General features: G+C 45.7%; 1 protein-coding gene across 1 annotated transcript in view; it reads left to right on the top strand.

The window, feature by feature from the left end:
* Window positions 1-5,630: 5,630 nt before the first annotated feature.
* Window positions 5,631-18,979, top strand: part of LOC143998118 (transmembrane protein 276-like) — a 36,806-nt gene continuing 23,457 nt past the window's right edge. Inside the window, exon 1 of the mRNA XM_077493862.1 lies at window positions 5,631-5,694. Within this exon, the coding sequence (XP_077349988.1) occupies window positions 5,631-5,694 (64 nt within the window). The remainder of the gene's footprint in view (window positions 5,695-18,979) is intronic.

The raw sequence follows: 18,979 nt of genomic DNA, 5'->3' as shown, positions 1-18,979 counted from the left end.
CCTGGGGGGAAATTGCCACTCTGCCCCCCAGCCCAGCCCGCCCCTGGTTATAGAGTCCACAAGCTATGGTGCCAATATCTGAAAATTGATCACACCTGAAGTACTGACGGCCTATTTCAATTCTTGAGACCCTAACATGCCAGAAAAGTACAAATACCCCCCAAATGACCCCTTTTTGGAAAGAAGACATTCCAAGGTATTTAGTAAGAGGCATGATGAGTTTTTTGAAGTTGTCATTTTTTCCCACAATTCTTTGCAAAATCAAGATTTTTTTAACTTTTTTTTTTTTTTTTCACAAAATTGTCATATTATCAGTTTATTTCTTACACACAGCATATGCATACCACAAATTACACCCCAAAACACATTCTGCTATTACTCCCGAGTACGGCGATACTACATGTGTGAGACTTTTACACAGTGTGGCCACATACAGAGGCCCAACATGCAGGGAGCGCCATCAGGCGTTCTGGAGCACCCAGGACAATTCTGACATTTCTCTCCTACATGTAAAAATCATCATTTATTTGGTAGAAAATTACATAGAATCCCAAAACATTATATATGTTTTTTTAGCAAACACCCTGGAGAATACAATGGTGGTCGTTGCAACTTTTTATCTCGCACGGTATTTGCGCAGCAATTTTTGGAATGCTTTTTTTTGGAAAAAAAACTGTTTTGTGCTTAAAAAAAAAAACACAGTAAAGTTAGCCCAATTTTTGCATAATGTGAAAGATGAAGTTACGCTGAGTAAATAGATACCTAACATGTCACTCTTCAAAATTGCACACGCTCGTGGAATGGCGCCAAACGTCGCTACTTAAAAATCCCCATAGGCGACTATTTCAATTTTTTTTACTGGTTATAAGTTTTGAGTTACAGAGGAGGTCTAGGGCTAGAATTATTGCTCTCGCTCTAACGTTCGCAGCGATACCTCACATGTGTGGTTTGAACACCGTTTTCATATGTGGGCGGGACTTACGTATGCGTTCGCTTCTGCATGCGAGCACATGGGGACAGGGGCACTTTAAAAAAAAATAAAAAAATGTATTGTTCATTTTACTTTATTTATTTTAGTTTGACATTTTTTTCCCCAAAAATAAATTTTTTGATCACTTTTATTCCTATTACAAGGAATGTAAATATCCCTTGTAATAGGAATATGGCATGACAGGTCCTCTTTACAGTGAGATATGGGGTCAATAAGACCCCACATCTCACCTCTAAGCTGGGAAGTCTGAAAAAAAAAAAAGATTCTGGCTTTGATCGTATTGGCGAGTCGGTAGAAGCACGCGAGGGCGGCGGGAGGGGGGGGATGTCTATGGCTGGGCATTGCAGGGTATCACCGACTATGGCTGGGTATCTCAGAGTATGGCTGGGTATCTCAGAGTATTGCGTGGCAGAGCATTGCAGGGCATCGGCGGGTGTTGCAGAGCATTGGCGGGTGTTGCAGAGCATTGCAGAGTATTGTCGGGTGTTGCAGAGCATTGCAGAGTATTGGCGGGTGTTGCAGAGCATTGCAGAGTGTTGCAGGGTATTGGCAGGTGTTGCAGAGTGTTGCAGGGTATTGGCAGGTGTTGCAGGGTATTGGCAGGTGTTGCAGAGTGTTGTAGGGTATTGGCGGGTGTTGCAGAGCATTGCAGGGTATTGGCGGGTGTTGCAGAGCATTGCAGAGTGTTGCAGGGTATTGGCAGGTGTTGCAGAGTGTTGCAGGGTATTGGTAGGTGTTGCAGGGTATTAGCGGGTGTTGCAGAGCATTGCAGAGTGTTGCAGGGTATTAGCGGGTGTTGCAGAGCATTGCAGAGTGTTGCAGGGTATTGGTAGGTGTTGCAGGGTATTGGTAGGTGTTGCAGGGTATTAGCGGGTGTTGCAGAGCATTGCAGAGTGTTGCAGGGTATTAGCGGGTGTTGCAGAGCATTGCAGAGTGTTGCAGGGTATTGGCGGGTGTTGCAGAGCATTGCAGGGTTTTGGCAGGTGTTGCAGAGTATAAAAAAAATATTTAAAAAATGGACCCTCGCGCTACTGAGTGCTAAACGTGAAAATATAGCTAGGTATGTGTAAGAAATGGAAAAATAGAAAATGTACCAATATACGATAAACAGTGGAGTGATACAAAAGTGCAAGTGTTACTAAATATAAAATGCAGCGGGACAAAATATTTAACACAAACTATCGCATCAAAATAAATAGAGTAAAGAGTCCTGCGCAAATCGTGCCACTGAAAAAATATTATGAGTTAAATATGAAAAAATAAAAATAAAAGTCAATAAAAAAAATCAATCAAAAATTCATAAATAACACACCGTTGAGTGAAAATATAAAGGGAAGAGCAGGAGAAAAAAACGGGACCAAGTGTTCCAAAATAGATAAATCCAGGCTCTCGGAACTCTCACCTCAAGATGAAATAATCAGACAAAATGAAAATAACCCCAAAAGCTTCTCCTTTGCTTCTCTGTATACAATGACCAAGGAATTGTAGATAAAGCATGTAGTATACACTTCTGCCACTAGAGGGCCATTTCCAGCTCTTGAATATAACACTGCAGCTTATGGACTTGTAATTCCGTGGTATAAAACTTAAAAAGAACACAGAGGAGAGGGGGAAAGGGAGAGAGAGAGGGGACTCCAATCGTGTAGTGGTTTCGATGAATGGACAAATTTATTAAGCAATAAAAATAGACTCTCACATTTGCAAGAAAAAATTCAAACAGATAGAGTAAAATGGAGATCTGGCGTTTTCTGCCAGTCTTACGCTGCTTCCGGTTTGTCCTACGGCCACTCCCTACGCGTTACGTCACGTCATGCGACTTCTTCATGGGGATAACGATAGGCCATTCAAGATTTCCTTATATATAGAAAAAACGGAACCGGAAGTGTCCGAACGGCCATTTTGGAAGCGGTAAGCAGGATGTAAACAACTGTGGACCGGATATAGTAACTCCGCCATTATGTACACATAATAAACAGCATATTTTTTTATTATTTAATATTTTTATTTCACTATGCTGTTTATTATGTGTACATATCTGATCCCCTTGTGGGAATTATTATGTTAGGACATATTTATGTAAAGTCCTACTCTATTTCCGGTATGTCAATTTTTATCTTTTTTGGGTGAAAATTTAGTTGTTTTTATTTTTTATTATATCTACCATTTTAATTAAATATTTTTATACAATATTATTATAATATTTTTTATACATTTAAGATAATTTTTGAGTTGGCACTGTCGCTATATATATTTTTATTTATATTTTTAATTTTTAGTATAGTGACTCAGCACTTTAAATGGCCAGGATAATATTTACAGTTTGTATCCTTGTTGCCATTATATCTCTATTGTTTACAATGATATTCATATTCTGGTGCTAGTTGTCATTTTGCGATTTTTTGTTTATTTTTGTAAGCTAAATTGCTAGATGCATATAGCTCTCTCATTCTTATGCCCTGTTTTTATAACACTGGTATTTAATACCCCCCTCTTTTTTTTTCCGTTCGGGTCTATTACTTTTTAAGATGGTATAAGGTGTATTTCCCCTGCACCATTTAAGAGGAGTAAGATGGCCGAATAACTATTTCCGGTCTAAATGGTGGCATATACACTTCCCTTTTACCATCTAAGAGGAGCAAGATGGCGGAGTTACTATATCCAGTCCACAGTTGTTTACATCCTGCTTACCTCTTCCAAAATGGCCGTTCGGACACTTCCGGTTCCGTTTTTTCTATATATAAGGAAATCTTGAATGGCCTATCGTTATCCCCATGAAGAAGTCACATGACGTGACGTAACGCGTAGGGAGTGGCCGTAGGACAAACCGGAAGCAGCGTAAGACTGGCAGAAAATGCCAGATCTCCATTTTACTCTATCTGTTTGAATTTTTTCTTGCAAATGTGAGAGTCTATTTTTATTGCTTAATAAATTTGTCCATTCATCGAAACCACTACACGATTGGAGTCCCCTCTCTCTCTCACTTTTCCCCTCTCCTCTGTGTTCTTTTTAAGTTTTATACCACGGAATTACAAGTCCATAAGCTGCAGTGTTATATTCAAGAGCTGGAAATGGCCCTCTAGTGGCAGAAGTGTATACTACATGCTTTATCTACAATTCCTTGGTCATTGTATACAGAGAAGCAAAGGAGAAGCTTTTGGGGTTATTTTCATTTTGTCTGATTATTTCATCTTGAGGTGAGAGTTCCGAGAGCCTGGATTTATCTATTTTGGAACACTTGGTCCCGTTTTTTCTCCTGCTCTTCACTTTATATTTTCACTCAACGGTGTGTTATTTCTGAATTTTTGATTGATTTTTTTATTGACTTTTATTTTTATTTTTTCATATTTAACTCATAATATTTTTTCAGTGGCACGATTTGCGCAGGACTCTTTACTCTATTTATTTAGGTGTTGCAGAGTGTTGCAGGGTATTGGCTGGTGTTGCAGAGCATTGCAGAGTATTGCAGAGTAATGGCAGGGAATTGAGGGGTTACATTTCGGTGAGCAGCGATGTGGGCACTGCAGACGCCGACCTCTTCCCCCTCCGCTGTACCGATCGGTACAGAGAGGGGGAGGGAGGAACCGGCGTCATAACATGACGCCGGTTTGTTTACAAGTGATCACTCCGTCATTTGACGGAGAGATCATGTGGTAATCGGCCGCGATGAGCGTCCGTTTACCGTAATCCGTGATGCGCCGGGTCCACTGGACCCGGCGGTCACGGATGCTCTCGTGTGCGCACCCCAGGGGGCGTGCGAGAGCAGAATTCTGGGAGGCCGTTAATTAACGGCCTCTCAGAGTTAAACAACCGCTCTGAAGCCGTTAATCGGCAATGGGCGGTTGTTAAGTGGTTAAACAATGTTTATTGTGTATGTATTAGGCTTGGATATGTAATGTGGGGTTTATATCAGATCATGAATTGGCTATTGTAATGCTTCGTACACCATGGTCGGATTTTCCAACGGAAAATGTTCGATGGGAGCTTGTTGTCGGAAATTCCGACCGTGTGTAGGCTACATCGGACATTTTCCATCGGAATTTCCGACACACAAAATTTGAGATCTGGATCTCAAATTTTCCGACAACAAAATCCGTTGTGAGAAATTCTGATCGTGTGTACACAATTCCGACGCACAAAATTCCACGCATGCTCAAGCAGAAGGAGCCGCACTGGCTATTGAACTTCATTTTTTTCGGCTCGTCGTACGTGTTGTACGTTACCGTGTTCTTGACGTTCGGAATTTCTCATAACATTTGTGTGACCGTGTGTGTGCAAGACAAGTTTGAGCCAACATTCGTCGGAAAAAAATCCATGGATTTTGTTGTCGGAATGTCCGATCGTGTGTACAGGGCATAAGGATTAATTTTTAAGCTGTTTTAAATTGGTAGTAAACTTAGTGCTATTAAAATTTGCTGACAGGCAGGGTATGATTGACAGAAGGAACCCTATAATTCTCTTATGTCATAAATGCTTCCTCCTGCCTGTCAGCTGTTATGTACACTGAGCCACGCATGCGTAGCTCAATGAACATTTACACCCCCCTGATCTGTGCCGCTGCGATGTGACTCCCATGACATCATCACGGTCCGCCCATTCAAGTGACAGAAAGCACAGAACCCGGAAAGAGGACCGGGCAAAGATGGAAGTCATGCAGAACCCGGCGGATCGATCACAGCTCAGCGCTGGACGGCTCAGTTTGACAGGTAAGTATGCCATAATATGCTGTGGGCGCTCACGTGACTGCCCGCTGGTCTCCTCCCCTCCTCTGCTTGGCTGACGTCGGCGGTGGGTTTCTCAGCACCTCCCTCCCTGCAGCTATCACATCGGAAGAGGAGACCAGCCAGGAAGTGGGAGGAAATACCTGGATTAGACAGGTATCTGCTCCACCCCCCACCACCAGCCTGAAAGGTGCCAAATGTGACACCAGAGGAGGAACCGGATCAGCGGAAGTTCCATTTGTGGGTGGAACTCTGCTTAAACCAACACTGCTCAATGACCGAAGCATTTTTTTGTGCGATTCGGCACTGCATCACTTTAACTGACAATTACGCAGTTGTGCAACGCTGAACCCAAACAAAATTGATGTCCTTTTTTTTCCGCTATAAACAAAAAAAGAGCGACAATTAAAAAACAAAACACAATATTTTGTACTTTTTGCTGTAATATATATCCCAATTTTTTTTTAAAAAAAGGCAATTTTTTTCTCAGTTTAGGCCGATATGTATTCTTCTACATATTTTTGGTAATAAAAAATTATAGCGGATATATCACGAATGAATTCGACATGATTCGGTAATTCGTTAATGATCTAATGAAACAAAAGGTCAACTCAAAGTAAATCTTATGCCGCGTACACACGATCGGAATTCCGGCCAGAAAAAGACCGATGAGAGCTTTTCATCGGAAAATGCGACCATGTGTATGCTCCATCGGAATTTAGCTGTCCGAATTTCCGCCAGCCAAAGATTGATAGCATGTTCTTAATTTTCCAGACGGAAATTCCGATCGCGTGTATGCAATTCCGACACGCCAAAAATCACGCATGCTCAGATTTACCGGTTCCCGACCAGCGCACGCCGATGTACGTTGGCAGAATGGCACGGGCAGGCATATTGGCGTACAGGTACGTCCAATCTTCAATACCGCCCTGCCATCGCGAGCGCGCTGCCGGCGGCGCGCTCTCGTGCCGGTCGGGACCCCCGTGAGTCCGGTCGCGGGTCCCGCGGACTCGATCGCCGCGGGCATACCCGCGACCGTCTTACGGAATGGCTGAATGGAGGAAATGCCGTGTAAACAGCATTTCTCCATTCTGCCTAGCAACTAGTGACGCTGATCTCTGCTCCATGTGATTGGAGCAGAGATCAGTGTTCACTAAATGAAAGCCCAACCCCCCCACAGTTAGCAACACACCCCTAGGAACACTTAACCCCTACACTGCCACTCACTGGTTAACCCTTTCACTGCCAGTGTCATTTACACAGGAATCACTGCATTTATATAGCAGTGATTACTGTAGAAATGACAAAAATGTGTCAAAAATGTCCGATGTGTCCGCCACAATGTCGCAGTCACAATAAAAATCGCTGATCACCGCCATTACTAGTAAAAAAATAAATAATAAAAAATTATTAATAAAAATGCCATAAAACTATCCCTATTTTGTAAACGCTATAACTTTTGCGCAAACCAATCAATAATCGCTTATTGCGATTTTCTTTTACCAAAAATATGTAGAAGAATACGTATCGGCCTAAACAGAGAGAAAAAAATGTTTTTTTATATATTTTTGGGGGATATTTATTATAACAAAAAGTAAAAAATAATGCGTTTTTTTCAAAATTGTCGCTCTATTTTTGTTTATAGCGCAAAAAATAAAAACCACAGAGGTGATCAAATACCACCAAAAGAAAGCTCTATTTGTGGGAAAAAAAGGACGTCAATTGTGTTTGGGAGCCACGTCGCACGACCGCGCAATTGTCAGTTAAAGCGACGCAGTGCTGAATCGCAAAAAGGGGTCTGGTCTTTGACCAGCAAAATGGTCCGGTCTGTAAGTGGTTCAACTACGAGATGGAAGCTATCGGCTACTGGCTATTGAAATGCCTTTTTCTAGTCCCGTTGTACGTCACTGTGTTCTAAACGATCGGAATTTGGTGTGACCGTGTGTAGGCAAGACAGCTTGAGCGGAATTCCGTCGGGAAAACCATCAGAGCTTTTTCCGACGAGAATTCCGATCGTGTGTACGCGGTATTACAGTCCAATCAGCTTATTCATTTTGTGCCGGAGGATGGATTACTGGCAAAGTGCATTCCTGAGAACTGAGTGAGAAGAGTGTTGTATTGTATTTGAGCCGAGGAGAAGAAAGATTGTCATTGTGTGTGTTAATGGATTCAATAAACAAACGACTTTCCAAACTACGAATCATTATCACGAATGTCTATATATACATAAATATCGAATTTCAATGAATACGAACAAAATTATAGTGCATATACCAAATGAATTCGACAGGATTCGAGATTCAGTATAACGAATACAGAAATAACGAATTATCAGAAAACGTATTAACGTAACATAACGAATATAACAGAACGAAATTATGTATTTTACGAATGACAACGAACCGAAACTAAACAAAATTTTCCATTGTGCACAAGTCTATCACACAGATCTAATTTTTAATTTTTAATTTTTAGCTGTCCGAATTTCTGCCAGCCAAAGATTGATAGCATGTTCTCAATTTTCCAGACGGAAAAAACTTTCTATCGGAAATTCCGATCGTGTGCATGCAATTCCGACACGACAAAAATCACGCATGCTCAGATTCACCGGTTCCCGACCAGCGCTTTTGTGCGTCGGAATTGTGTACACACGATCAGAATTTCCCACAACGGATCTTGTTGTCGGAAAATTTGAGATCCAGATCTCAAATTTTGTGTGTCGGAAATTCCGATGGAAAATGTCCGACGTAGCCTACACACGGTCGGAATTTCCGACGACAAGCTCCCATCGAACATTTTCCGTTGGAAAATCCGACCATGGTGTACGAAGCATTACAATAGCCAATTCATGATCTGATATAAATCCCACATTGCATATCCAAGCCTAATACATACACAATGAACATTGTTTAACCACTTAACAACCGTCCATTACCGATTAACGGCTTCAGGGCGGTTGTTTAACTCTGAGAGGCCGTTAATTAACGGCCTCCCAGAATTCTGCTCTCACGCGCCCCCTGGGGTGCGCACACGAGAGCATCCACTGGACCCGGCGCATCACGGATTACGGTAAACGGACGCTCATCGCGGCCGATTACCACATGATCGCCGTGGGGATACCCGCAACCGTCTTACGGAATGGCTGAATGGAGGAAATGCCGTGTAAACAGCATTTCTCCATTCTGCCTAGCAACTAGTGACGCTGATCTCTGCTCCATGTGATTGGAGCAGAGATCAGTGTTCACTAAATGAAAGCCCAACCCCCCCACAATTAGCAACACACCCCTAGGAACACTTAACCCCTACACTGCCACTCACTGGTTAACCCTTTCACTGCCAGTGTCATTTACACAGGAATCACTGCATTTATATAGCAGTGATTACTGTAGAAATGACAAAAATGTGTCAAAAATGTCCGATGTGTCCGCCACAATGTCGCAGTCACAATAAAAATCGCTGATCACCGCCATTACTAGTAAAAAAATAAATAATAAAAAATTATTAATAAAAATGCCATAAAACTATCCCTATTTTGTAAACGCTATAACTTTTGCGCAAACCAATCAATAATCGCTTATTGCGATTTTTTTTTACCAAAAATATGTAGAGAATACGTATCGGCCTAAACAGAGAGAAAAAAATGTTTTTTTATTTATTTTTGGGGGATATTTATTATAACAAAAAGTAAAAAATAATGCGTTTTTTTCAAAATTGTCGCTCTATTTTTGTTTATAGCACAAAAAATAAAAACCACAGAGGTGATCAAATACCACCAAAAGAAAGCTCTATTTGTGGGAAAAAAAGGACGTCAATTTTGTTTGGGAGCCACGTCGCACGATCGCGCAATTGTCAGTTAAAGCGACGCAGTGCCGAATCGCAAAAAGGGGTCTGGTCTTTGACCAGCAAAATGGTCCGGTCTGTAAGTGGTTCAACTACGAGATGGAAGCTATTGGCTACTGGCTATTGAAATGCCTTTTTCTAGTCCCGTTGTACGTGTTGTACGTCACCGTGTTCTAAACGATCGGAATTTGGTGTGACCGTGTGTAGGCAAGACAGCTTGAGCAGAATTCCGTCGGGAAAACCATCAGAGCTTTTTCCGACGAGATTTCCGATCGTGTGTACGCGGTATTACAGTCCAATCAGCTGATTCATTTTGTGCCGGAGGTTGGATTACTGGCAAAGTGCATTCCTGAGAACTGAGTGAGAAGAGTGTTGTATTGTGTGTGTTAATGGATTCAATAAACAAACGACTTTCCAAACCACAAATCATTATCACGAATGTCTATACATACATAAATATCGAATTTCAATGAATACGAACAAAATTATAGTGCATATACCAAATGAATTCGACAGGATTCGAGATTCAGTATAACGAATACAGAAATAACGAATTATCAGAAAACGTATTAACGTAACATAACGAATATAACAGAATGAAATTATGTATTTTACGAATGACAACGAACCGAAACTAAACAAAATTTTCCATTGTGCACAAGTCTATCACACAGGTCTAATTTTAATTCTCTTTCGCACAGCACCTGGTGTATGAATGTATCCGCACACAGAACTCTGCGCATTTCCCCACAGCCACCAATCAGGTTAAAGCTGATGTTTGCTTATATTATTTTGCATTTCCTGCCCCCCCTCATGATAATGAAATGCTTAAATAAAACCCTTTTCTTTTCCATTATATTATTTTACATTCGTTACATTATTTTAGACTTAGGGAGTTGTAAAGGCAGAAAGTGCATTCTATGCATTAAGATAAAAATAAACTTCTGTGTGTAGCATCCCCCCTCCCCCCCCACCCTCAGCCCCCCTAATACTTACATCTCTCTCCAGCGATGTCCACAAATGTATAAGCCACCCGGGACACTCCTCCTGATTGGCTGAGACACAGCAGCGGCGCCATTGGCTCCTGCGGCTGCCTGTCAAAGTCAGTCAGCCAATCAGGGGAGAGAGGGGGGGGCGGGCTCCATGTCTGAATGGACACACAGAGCTTTGACTCGGCTCCAGTGCCCCCCATAGCAAGCTGCTGGCTGTGGGGGCACTCGATGGGAGGGAGGGGCCAGGAGCAGTAAAGAGGAACCCAAGAAGAGGAGGAGCCAGGAGAGCTGCCGTGGGACCCCAGAGGAGGAGGATCGGGGCTGCTCTGTAAAAAAAACAACTGCACAGAGGAGGGAAGTATAACATGTTTGTTATTTTTTTTTTTTTTTTAAATAAGACTTTACAATCACTTTAGTGATGTCTGTGCTTCTCTATGCAATGCATATTCTCTATGCAATTCTCTATGCAATGCAGGCAGATCATAGCTGGTGGGAGGGGCCGGCAGGGGGCTGTACATAACTTCCTGATAACATCACAGCACCCAGCATCAGTACTCCACTCCAGAGTCCTCAATCCTGATACACGCAGTGGGAGGAGTTATGCAAATATGAAAACGTCTTGATGGGTGGGTGTCAGTCTGGAGGAGTGGGCGCTCTTATGCAGGCAGCAATTGCATGCAGACCCCCCACATGTGACACTGAGCCTCCATGACTGAAGAAATTACATCCAGTGAATGAAAGGGGCGGGCCAGAGACAGTCAAGATGGGAAGGAAAGGGCTTATTATGCTGGATGTCTTCCAGATGTGGGCTCTAGCTAATGTCTAGCAGCTTCTAATGCACATTGTGAGAAGTTCACAGTGTGCAGTGAAATCAGAGGATGGTATTTCAGTCCAGGAGAGGAGCCGGTACAACTGTGCAAGAGGGCCGGAGGTCAGATTTGGGCTCTAGTGAATGTGATTGGTTGGGGTCCATAACAGCAGTTGTGATAGAAGAGGTGTGAGAATGGTGTCTGTCCTCCCCGGTACGCACTCACCTGATGTTATCGCCGTCCCGGTTGGAAAGCGCAGGCATCGCCGACTGGAACTGACAGATAAGAATGGAGGCGTCCACCGCAAGGATTTTCCCTGGAAGAGACAATCACAGCAAAACATCACTGATCTCCCCGGATTTCCAACACTCTCCATGGACTCACACACCTGCTATTACATCCCTTTTATCTGTTCTCACTGGATTGCTAATCTTCTTACAGATTTCTGTCTGTGATTCCAAGAATATAGATAAGCGGTGGCCACATTTCCTGATATGGAGGCCTCGTATGCCCCCCAACATCATCAAAGGACCAATCTCTTGTCGGTACAAGAGACAGCCAGAGACTATGAGCATGATACGAGAGATGGTCAGAGATTGCAGACATGGTACAAGAGATGGTCAGAGACTGCAGACATGATACAGGAGAGGGTCAGAGACTGCGGACATGGTACAAGAGATGGTCAGAGACTGCAGACATGATACAAGAGATGGTCAGAGACTGCAGACATGATACAAGAGATGGTAAGAGACTGCAGACATGGTACAAGAGATAGTCAGAGACTGCGGACATGATACAAGAGATTGTCAGAGATTGCAGACATGATATAAGAGATGGTCAGAGACTGCAGACATGATACAAGAGATGGTCAGAGACTGCAGACATGGTACAAGAGATGGTCAGAGACTGTGGACATGATACAAGAGATGGTCAGAGACTGCGGACATTATACAGGAGATGGTCAGAGACTGCAGACATAGTACAGGAGATGGTCAGAGACTGCGGACAAAGTGCCAAAGGGCCGCATATGTCCCCTAGACCGCAGGTTAGGAACCAAGGATATAGATAATTTAGTGTAGCAGCCCTGCATTAGAGGTACTTGTCAGAGTCCGATGGGGTGAACACTGATTGTATGTATGGGTCCTGGAATACTCAGGATACCCCTAAAGATTTAGATGTCTTTGAGTGTGACAGGTGAGGGGAGGTCGGCCATTTTCTCCAGTCTCCGGCCCACCCAATAGTCTCATACAAAGCACAGCAACCTTCATACTGAGAGCAAGAAGGACCAGCCAGCCCCGGGTATGTGTGTATGGGCATCTTAGATTAGGTGAGGTCAGTTGTGTGTATGGGCATCTGAGATCAGGAGAGGTCAGTTGTGTGTATGGGCATCTGAGATTAGGTTAGGTCAGTTGTGTGTATGGGCATCTGAGATCAGGTGAGGTCAGTTGTGTGTATGGGCATCTGAGATCAGTTGTGTGTATGGGCATCTGAGATCAGGAGAGATCAGTTGTGTGTATGGGCATCTGAGATTAGGTGAAGTCATTTGTGTGTATGGGCATCTGAGATCAGGAGAGGTCAGTTGTGTGTATGGGCATCTGAGATCAGGTGAGGTCAGTTGTGTGTATGGGCATCTGAGATTAGGTGAGGTCAGTTGTGTGTATGGGCATCTGAGATCAGGAGAGGTCAGTTGTGTGTATCGGCATCTGAGATCAGGAGAGGTCAGTTGTGTGTATGGGCATCTGAGATTAGGTTAGGTCAGTTGTGTGTATGGGCATCTGAGATCAGGTGAGGTCAGTTGTGTGTATGGGCATCTGAGATCAGGTGAGGTCAGTTGTGTGTATGGGCATCTGTGATCAGGAGAGGTCAGTTGTGTGTATCGGCATCTGAGATCAGGAGAGGTCAGTTGTGTGTATGGGCATCTGAGATTAGGTTAGGTCAGTTGTGTGTATGGGCATCTGAGATCAGGTGAGGTCAGTTGTGTGTATGGGCATCTGAGATCAGGTGAGGTCAGTTGTGTGTATGGGCATCTGTGATCAGGAGAGGTCAGTTGTGCGTATGGGCATCTGAGATCAGGAGAGGTCAGTTGTGCGTATGGGCATCTGAGATCAGGAGAGGTCAGTTGTGCGTATGGGCATCTGAGATCAGGAGAGGTCAGTTGTGTGTATGGGCATCTGAGATCAGGTGAGGTCAGTTGTGTGTATGGGCATCTGAGATCAGGTGAGGTCAGTTGTGCGTATGGGCATCTGTGATCAGGAGAGGTCAGTTGTGTGTATGGGCATCTTAGATCAGGTGAGGTCAGTTGTGTGTATGGGCATCTGAGATCAGGTGAGGTCAGCTGTGCGTATGGGCATCTGTGATCAGGAGAGGTCAGTTGTGTGTATGGGCATCTTAGATTAGGTGAGGTCAGTTGTATGTATGGGCATCTGAGATCAGGTGAGGTCAGTTGTGTGTATGGGCATCTGAGATTAGGTGAGGTCAGTTGTGTGTATGGGCATCTGAGATCAGGTGAGGTCAGTTGTGTGTATGGGCATCTGAGATCAGGTGAGGTCAGTTGTGTGTATGGGCATCTGAGATCAGGTGAGGTGAGTTGTGTGTATGGGCATCTGAGATCAGGTGAGGTCAGTTGTGTGTATGGGCATCTGAGATTAGGTGAGGTCAGTTGTGTGTATGGGCATCTGAGATCAGGTGAGGTCAGTTGTGTGTATGGGCATCTGAGATTAGGTGAGGTCAGTTGTGTGTATGGGCATCTGAGATCAGGTGAGGTCAGTTGTGTGTATGGGCATCTGAGATCAGGTGAGGTCAGTTGTGTGTATGGGCATCTGAGATCAGGTGAGGTCAGTTGTGCGTATGGGCATCTGAGATCAGGAGAGGTCAGTATTATTATTTATTTCCTTCATTCCTACAGATCAGTGTGAATATGGAGCCAACGCATTGTAAATGCATATTAATTAAGGGGTGGTGTATGATGGGGCATAGTGAGAGCACTATGGAGTTCTGGAAGGTAACGGGGGGGGGGGGGGGGCACTGGGGTATATGGACAGAATTGTGAGATGATGGAGGGTGATGTAGCCCTTGTGGGCGGGGGGGGTTAGGGTGTATGGACAGAACTGTGAGATGATGGAGGGTGACAGGGCCTGGGGGGGGAAGGGTACTAGGGTAGAGGGGGAGTGCTAGAGGGTGACAGGCACACTTAGGGGGAGGGGCTGGGGTACTGGGGTGTCAGTGCCACTTGACAGGTGAAACACTGGGGTGTAGGAAGGGTACTAGATGGTGGCAGGGCCACTTGGGGGTATGTGTGCTGGGAGAATTTTACAGGGTACAGGATGGTGACACTTGTGGGTGACACTGGGGTGTAGGGAGGGTACTAGAGGGTGGCAGGGCCACTTGGAGGTATGTGTGCTGGGAGAACATTACAGGTGCAGGACAGTGACACTTGTGGAGGACACTGGGGTGTAGGGAGGGTACTACAGGGTGCCAGGGCCACATAGGAGGTGCAGTACTGGGGTGCTGGGAGGAAACTACAGTGTGTTAGAGGTTGACAGTACTTGTGGAAAGGGGAATACTGGGGTGAAGGGAGACTACTGGGGGTGCTAGAGGGTGACAGAGACACTTGAATTGGGGCATATTGGGGTGTGGGAGGGTTCTAGGGTGTGCTGGAGCATGACAGGGCCAGAATAGGGGGTGGTGGGGTAAAGGGAGTGTAAGAGAGGGTGACAGGGACACTTGGGGGACAATATTGGGGTGTTATAGGGACATCAAATATAGGGGGGATGTGCTGGAGTATAACAGGGACAAATGGGGGGGATACTGGGGTGGAGGGTGACAGACACACTTGGGGGGAGGATACTGGGGTGGAGGGTGACAGACACACTTTGGGAGGGGATCCTGGGGTGTTATAGGGCCAATAAAGTTGTGTGTATGGGCATCTGAGATCAGGTGAGGTCAGTTGTGTGTATCGGCATCTGAGATCAGGAGAGGTCAGTTGTGTGTATGGGCATCTGAGATTAGGTTAGGTCAGTTGTGTGTATGGGCATCTGAGATCAGGTGAGGTCAGTTGTGTGTATGGGCATCTGAGATCAGGTGAGGTCAGTTGTGTGTATGGGCATCTGAGATCAGGTGAGGTCAGTTGTGTGTATGGGCATCTGTGATCAGGTGAGATCAGTTGTGTGTATGGGCATCTGTGATCAGGAGAGGTCAGTTGTGTGTATGGGCATCTTAGATCAGGTGAGGTCAGTTGTGAGTATGGGCATATGAGATCAGGTGAGGTCAGTTGTGTGTATGGGCATCTAAGATCTGGTGAGGTCAGTTGTGCGTATGGGCATCTGAGATCAGGAGAGGTCAGTTGTGTGTATGGGCATCTGAGATCAGGTGAGGTCAGTTGTGTGTATGGGCATCTGAGATCAGGTGAGGTCAGTTGTGTGTATGGGCATCTGTGATCAGGAGAGGTCAGTTGTGTGTATGGGCATCTGTGATCAGGAGAGGTCAGTTGTGAGTATGGGCATCTGAGATTAGGTGAGGTCAGTTGTGTGTATGGGCATCTGAGATCTGGTGAGGTCAGTTGTGCATATGGGCATCTGAGATCAGGAGAGGTCAGTTGTGTGTATGGGCATCTGAGATCAGGTGAGGTCAGTTGTGTGTATGGGCATCTGAGATCAGGTGAGGTCAGTTGTGTGTATGGGCATCTGTGATCAGGAGAGGTCAGTTGTGTGTATGGGCATCTGTGATCAGGAGAGGTCAGTTGTGTGTATGGGCATCTTAGATCAGGAGAGGTCAGTTGTGTGTATGGGCATCTGAGATCAGGAGAGGTCAGTTGTGTGTATGGGCATCTGAGATCAGGTGAGGTCAGTTGTGCGTATGGGCATCTGAGATCAGGTGAGGTCAGTTGTGCGTATGGGCATCTAAGATCAGGAGAGGTCAGTTGTGTGTATGGGCATCTGAGATCAGGTGAGGTCAGTTGTGTGTATGGGCATCTGAGAACAGGTGAGGTCAGTTGTGCGTATGGGCATCTGAGATCAGGAGAGGTCAGTTGTGTGTATGGGCATCTGTGATCAGGAGAGGCCAGTTGTGTGTATGGGCATCTTAGATTAGGTGAGGTCAGTTGGGTGTATGGGCATCTGAGATCAGGTGAGGTCAGTTGGGTGTATGGGCATCTGTGATCAGGAGAGGTCAGTTGTGTGTATGGGCATCTTAGATTAGGTGAGGTCAGTTGTGTGTATGGGCATCTGTGATCAGGTGAGGTCAGTTGTGTGTATGGGCATCTTAGATTAGGTGAGGTCAGTTGTGTGTATGGGCATCTGAGATCAGGTGAGGTCAGTTGTGTGTATGGGCATCTGAGATCAGGTGAGGTCAGTTGTGTGTATGGGCATCTTAGATTAGGTGAGGTCAGTTGTGTGTATGGGCATCTGAGATCAGGTGAGGTGAGTTGTGTGTATGGGCATCTGAGATCAGGTGAGGTCAGTTGTGTGTATGGGCATCTGAGATCAGGTGAGGTCAGTTGTGTGTATGGGCATCGGAGATCAGCAGAGGTCAGTATTATTATTTATTTCCTTCATTCCTACAGATCAGTGTGAATATGGAGCCAACGCATTGTAAATGCATATTAATTAAGGGGTGGTGTATGATGGGGCATAGTGAGAGCACTATGGAGTTCTGGAAGGTAACGGGGGGGGGGCACTGGGGTATATGGACAGAACTGTGAGATGATGGAGGGTGATGTAGCCCTTGTGGGCGGGGGGGGGGGGGGTTAGGGTGTATGGACAGAACTGTGAGATGATGGAGGGTGACAGGGCCTGGGGGGGAAGGGTACTAGGGTAGAGGGGGAGTGCTAGAGGGTGACAGGCACACTTAGGGGGGAGGGGCTGGGGTACTGGGGTGTCAGTGCCACTTGACAGGTGAAACACTGGGGTGTAGGAAGGGTACTAGATGGTGGCAGGGCCACTTGGGGGTATGTGTGCTGGGAGAATTTTACAGGGTACAGGATGGTGACACTTGTGGGTGACACTGGGGTGTAGGGAGGGTACTAGAGGGTGGCAGGGCCACTTGGAGGTATGTGTGCTGGGAGAACATTACAGGTGCAGGACGGTGACATTTGTGGAGGACACTGGGGTGTAGGGAGGGTACTACAGGGTGCCAGGGCCACATAGGAGGTGCAGTACTGGGGTGCTGGGAGGAAACTACAGTGTGTTAGAGGTTGACAGTACTTGTGGAAAGGGGAATACTGGGGTGAAGGGAGACTACTAGGGGTGCTAGAGGGTGACAGAGACACTTGAATTGGGGCATATTGGGGTGTGGGAGGGTTCTAGGGTGTGCTGGAGCATGACAGGGCCAGAATAGGGGGTGGTGGGGTAAAGGGAGTGTAAGAGAGGGTGACAGGGACACTTGGGGGACAATATTGGGGTGTTATAGGGACATCAAATATAGGGGGATGTGCTGGAGTATAACAGGGACAAATGGGGGGGATACTGGGGTGGAGGGTGACAGACACACTTGGGGGGGGGATACTGGGGTGGAGGGTGACAGACACACTTTGGGGGGGGGGGTCCTGGGGTGTTATAGGGCCAATAAGGATTGTGGGGTACTGGGGTATCAGGGCCATGTGGCAGGTGGAAGGATTGCGGGGTACTGGGGTATCCAGGCCATGTGGCAGGTGGAAGAATGGGGTGTAGGAAGGGTACTGGGGGTAAGAGGGCCATAGGGGGGGTTAGGGTTACCACTTTTTCTTCAAGCCAAACCTGAACACTTTAGCGGTACATAGAAAGAAAAATATTTTTTAGTATACATTAAAGGATTGTAACAGACCGGAGACACCTTTGGGCGCCCCAAAGAAAATAGTAATGCGGCACACATAGTGCCCCCTCACCCTCCTGTCAGGCCCTGTACCAAGCCACATTCTTATCTGAATGTTGTGTCCGGGTTTCAGGCGGACTGAAACCCAGACACATGATTCAAAACCTGAACTGTCCGGGTGAATCTCGGACACGTGAAAACCCTGGGGGGGGGGAAGCTGGGAGGTGCAGTATTGGGGTGCTGAGGACACTCCATGGTGTTAGAGGGTGATAGGACTGCTTGTAGAAAGGGGAATACTGGGGTGTAGGGAGGGTACTGGGGGCACTGCAGGGTGACAGAGACACATAAATGGGGGCATATTGGGGTGTGGGAGGGTTCTAGGGGGTGCTGGAGGATGACAGGTAGGGTTGCCACCTGTCCAGGTTTCACCCGGACAGTTCGGGTTTGGAATCATGAGTTCGGGTTTCAGACTGCCTGAAACCCGGACACAATATTTAAACTGGACTATGGCCTCCCAGCAGGATTGCTGCATGCAGTTGTCTAAGCTGAGTGTGTCTGTTACACTCTTTAACACTGCCCAAAGCCAACACTAACAATCCCCCCAAACACACACACAGGAGAGGAAAGAGGGTGCGAAATTGCCGTGCGCCGCTAAAGTGTTCGGGTTTGACTTGAAGAAAAGGTGGCAACCCTAATGACAGGGCCAAACAGGGGGATAGTGGGGTGAAGAGGGCGTTATAGAGGGTGATAGGGACACTTGAGGGACAATATTGGGGTGTCATAGGAACAATAAATATTGGGGGGGGGGTGACAGAACCTTTTGGGGTGTATGTATTACTGGTA

This window comes from Lithobates pipiens, unplaced genomic scaffold (genome assembly GCF_037356315.1).
Source record: "Lithobates pipiens isolate NorthernLeopardFrog02 unplaced genomic scaffold, aLitPip1_a1.2 Scaffold_19, whole genome shotgun sequence".
NCBI lineage: Eukaryota > Metazoa > Chordata > Amphibia > Anura > Ranidae > Lithobates > Lithobates pipiens.
The sequence above is the reverse complement of the archived record's forward strand: the minus strand, read 5'-3'. Positions and strand labels throughout refer to the sequence as shown.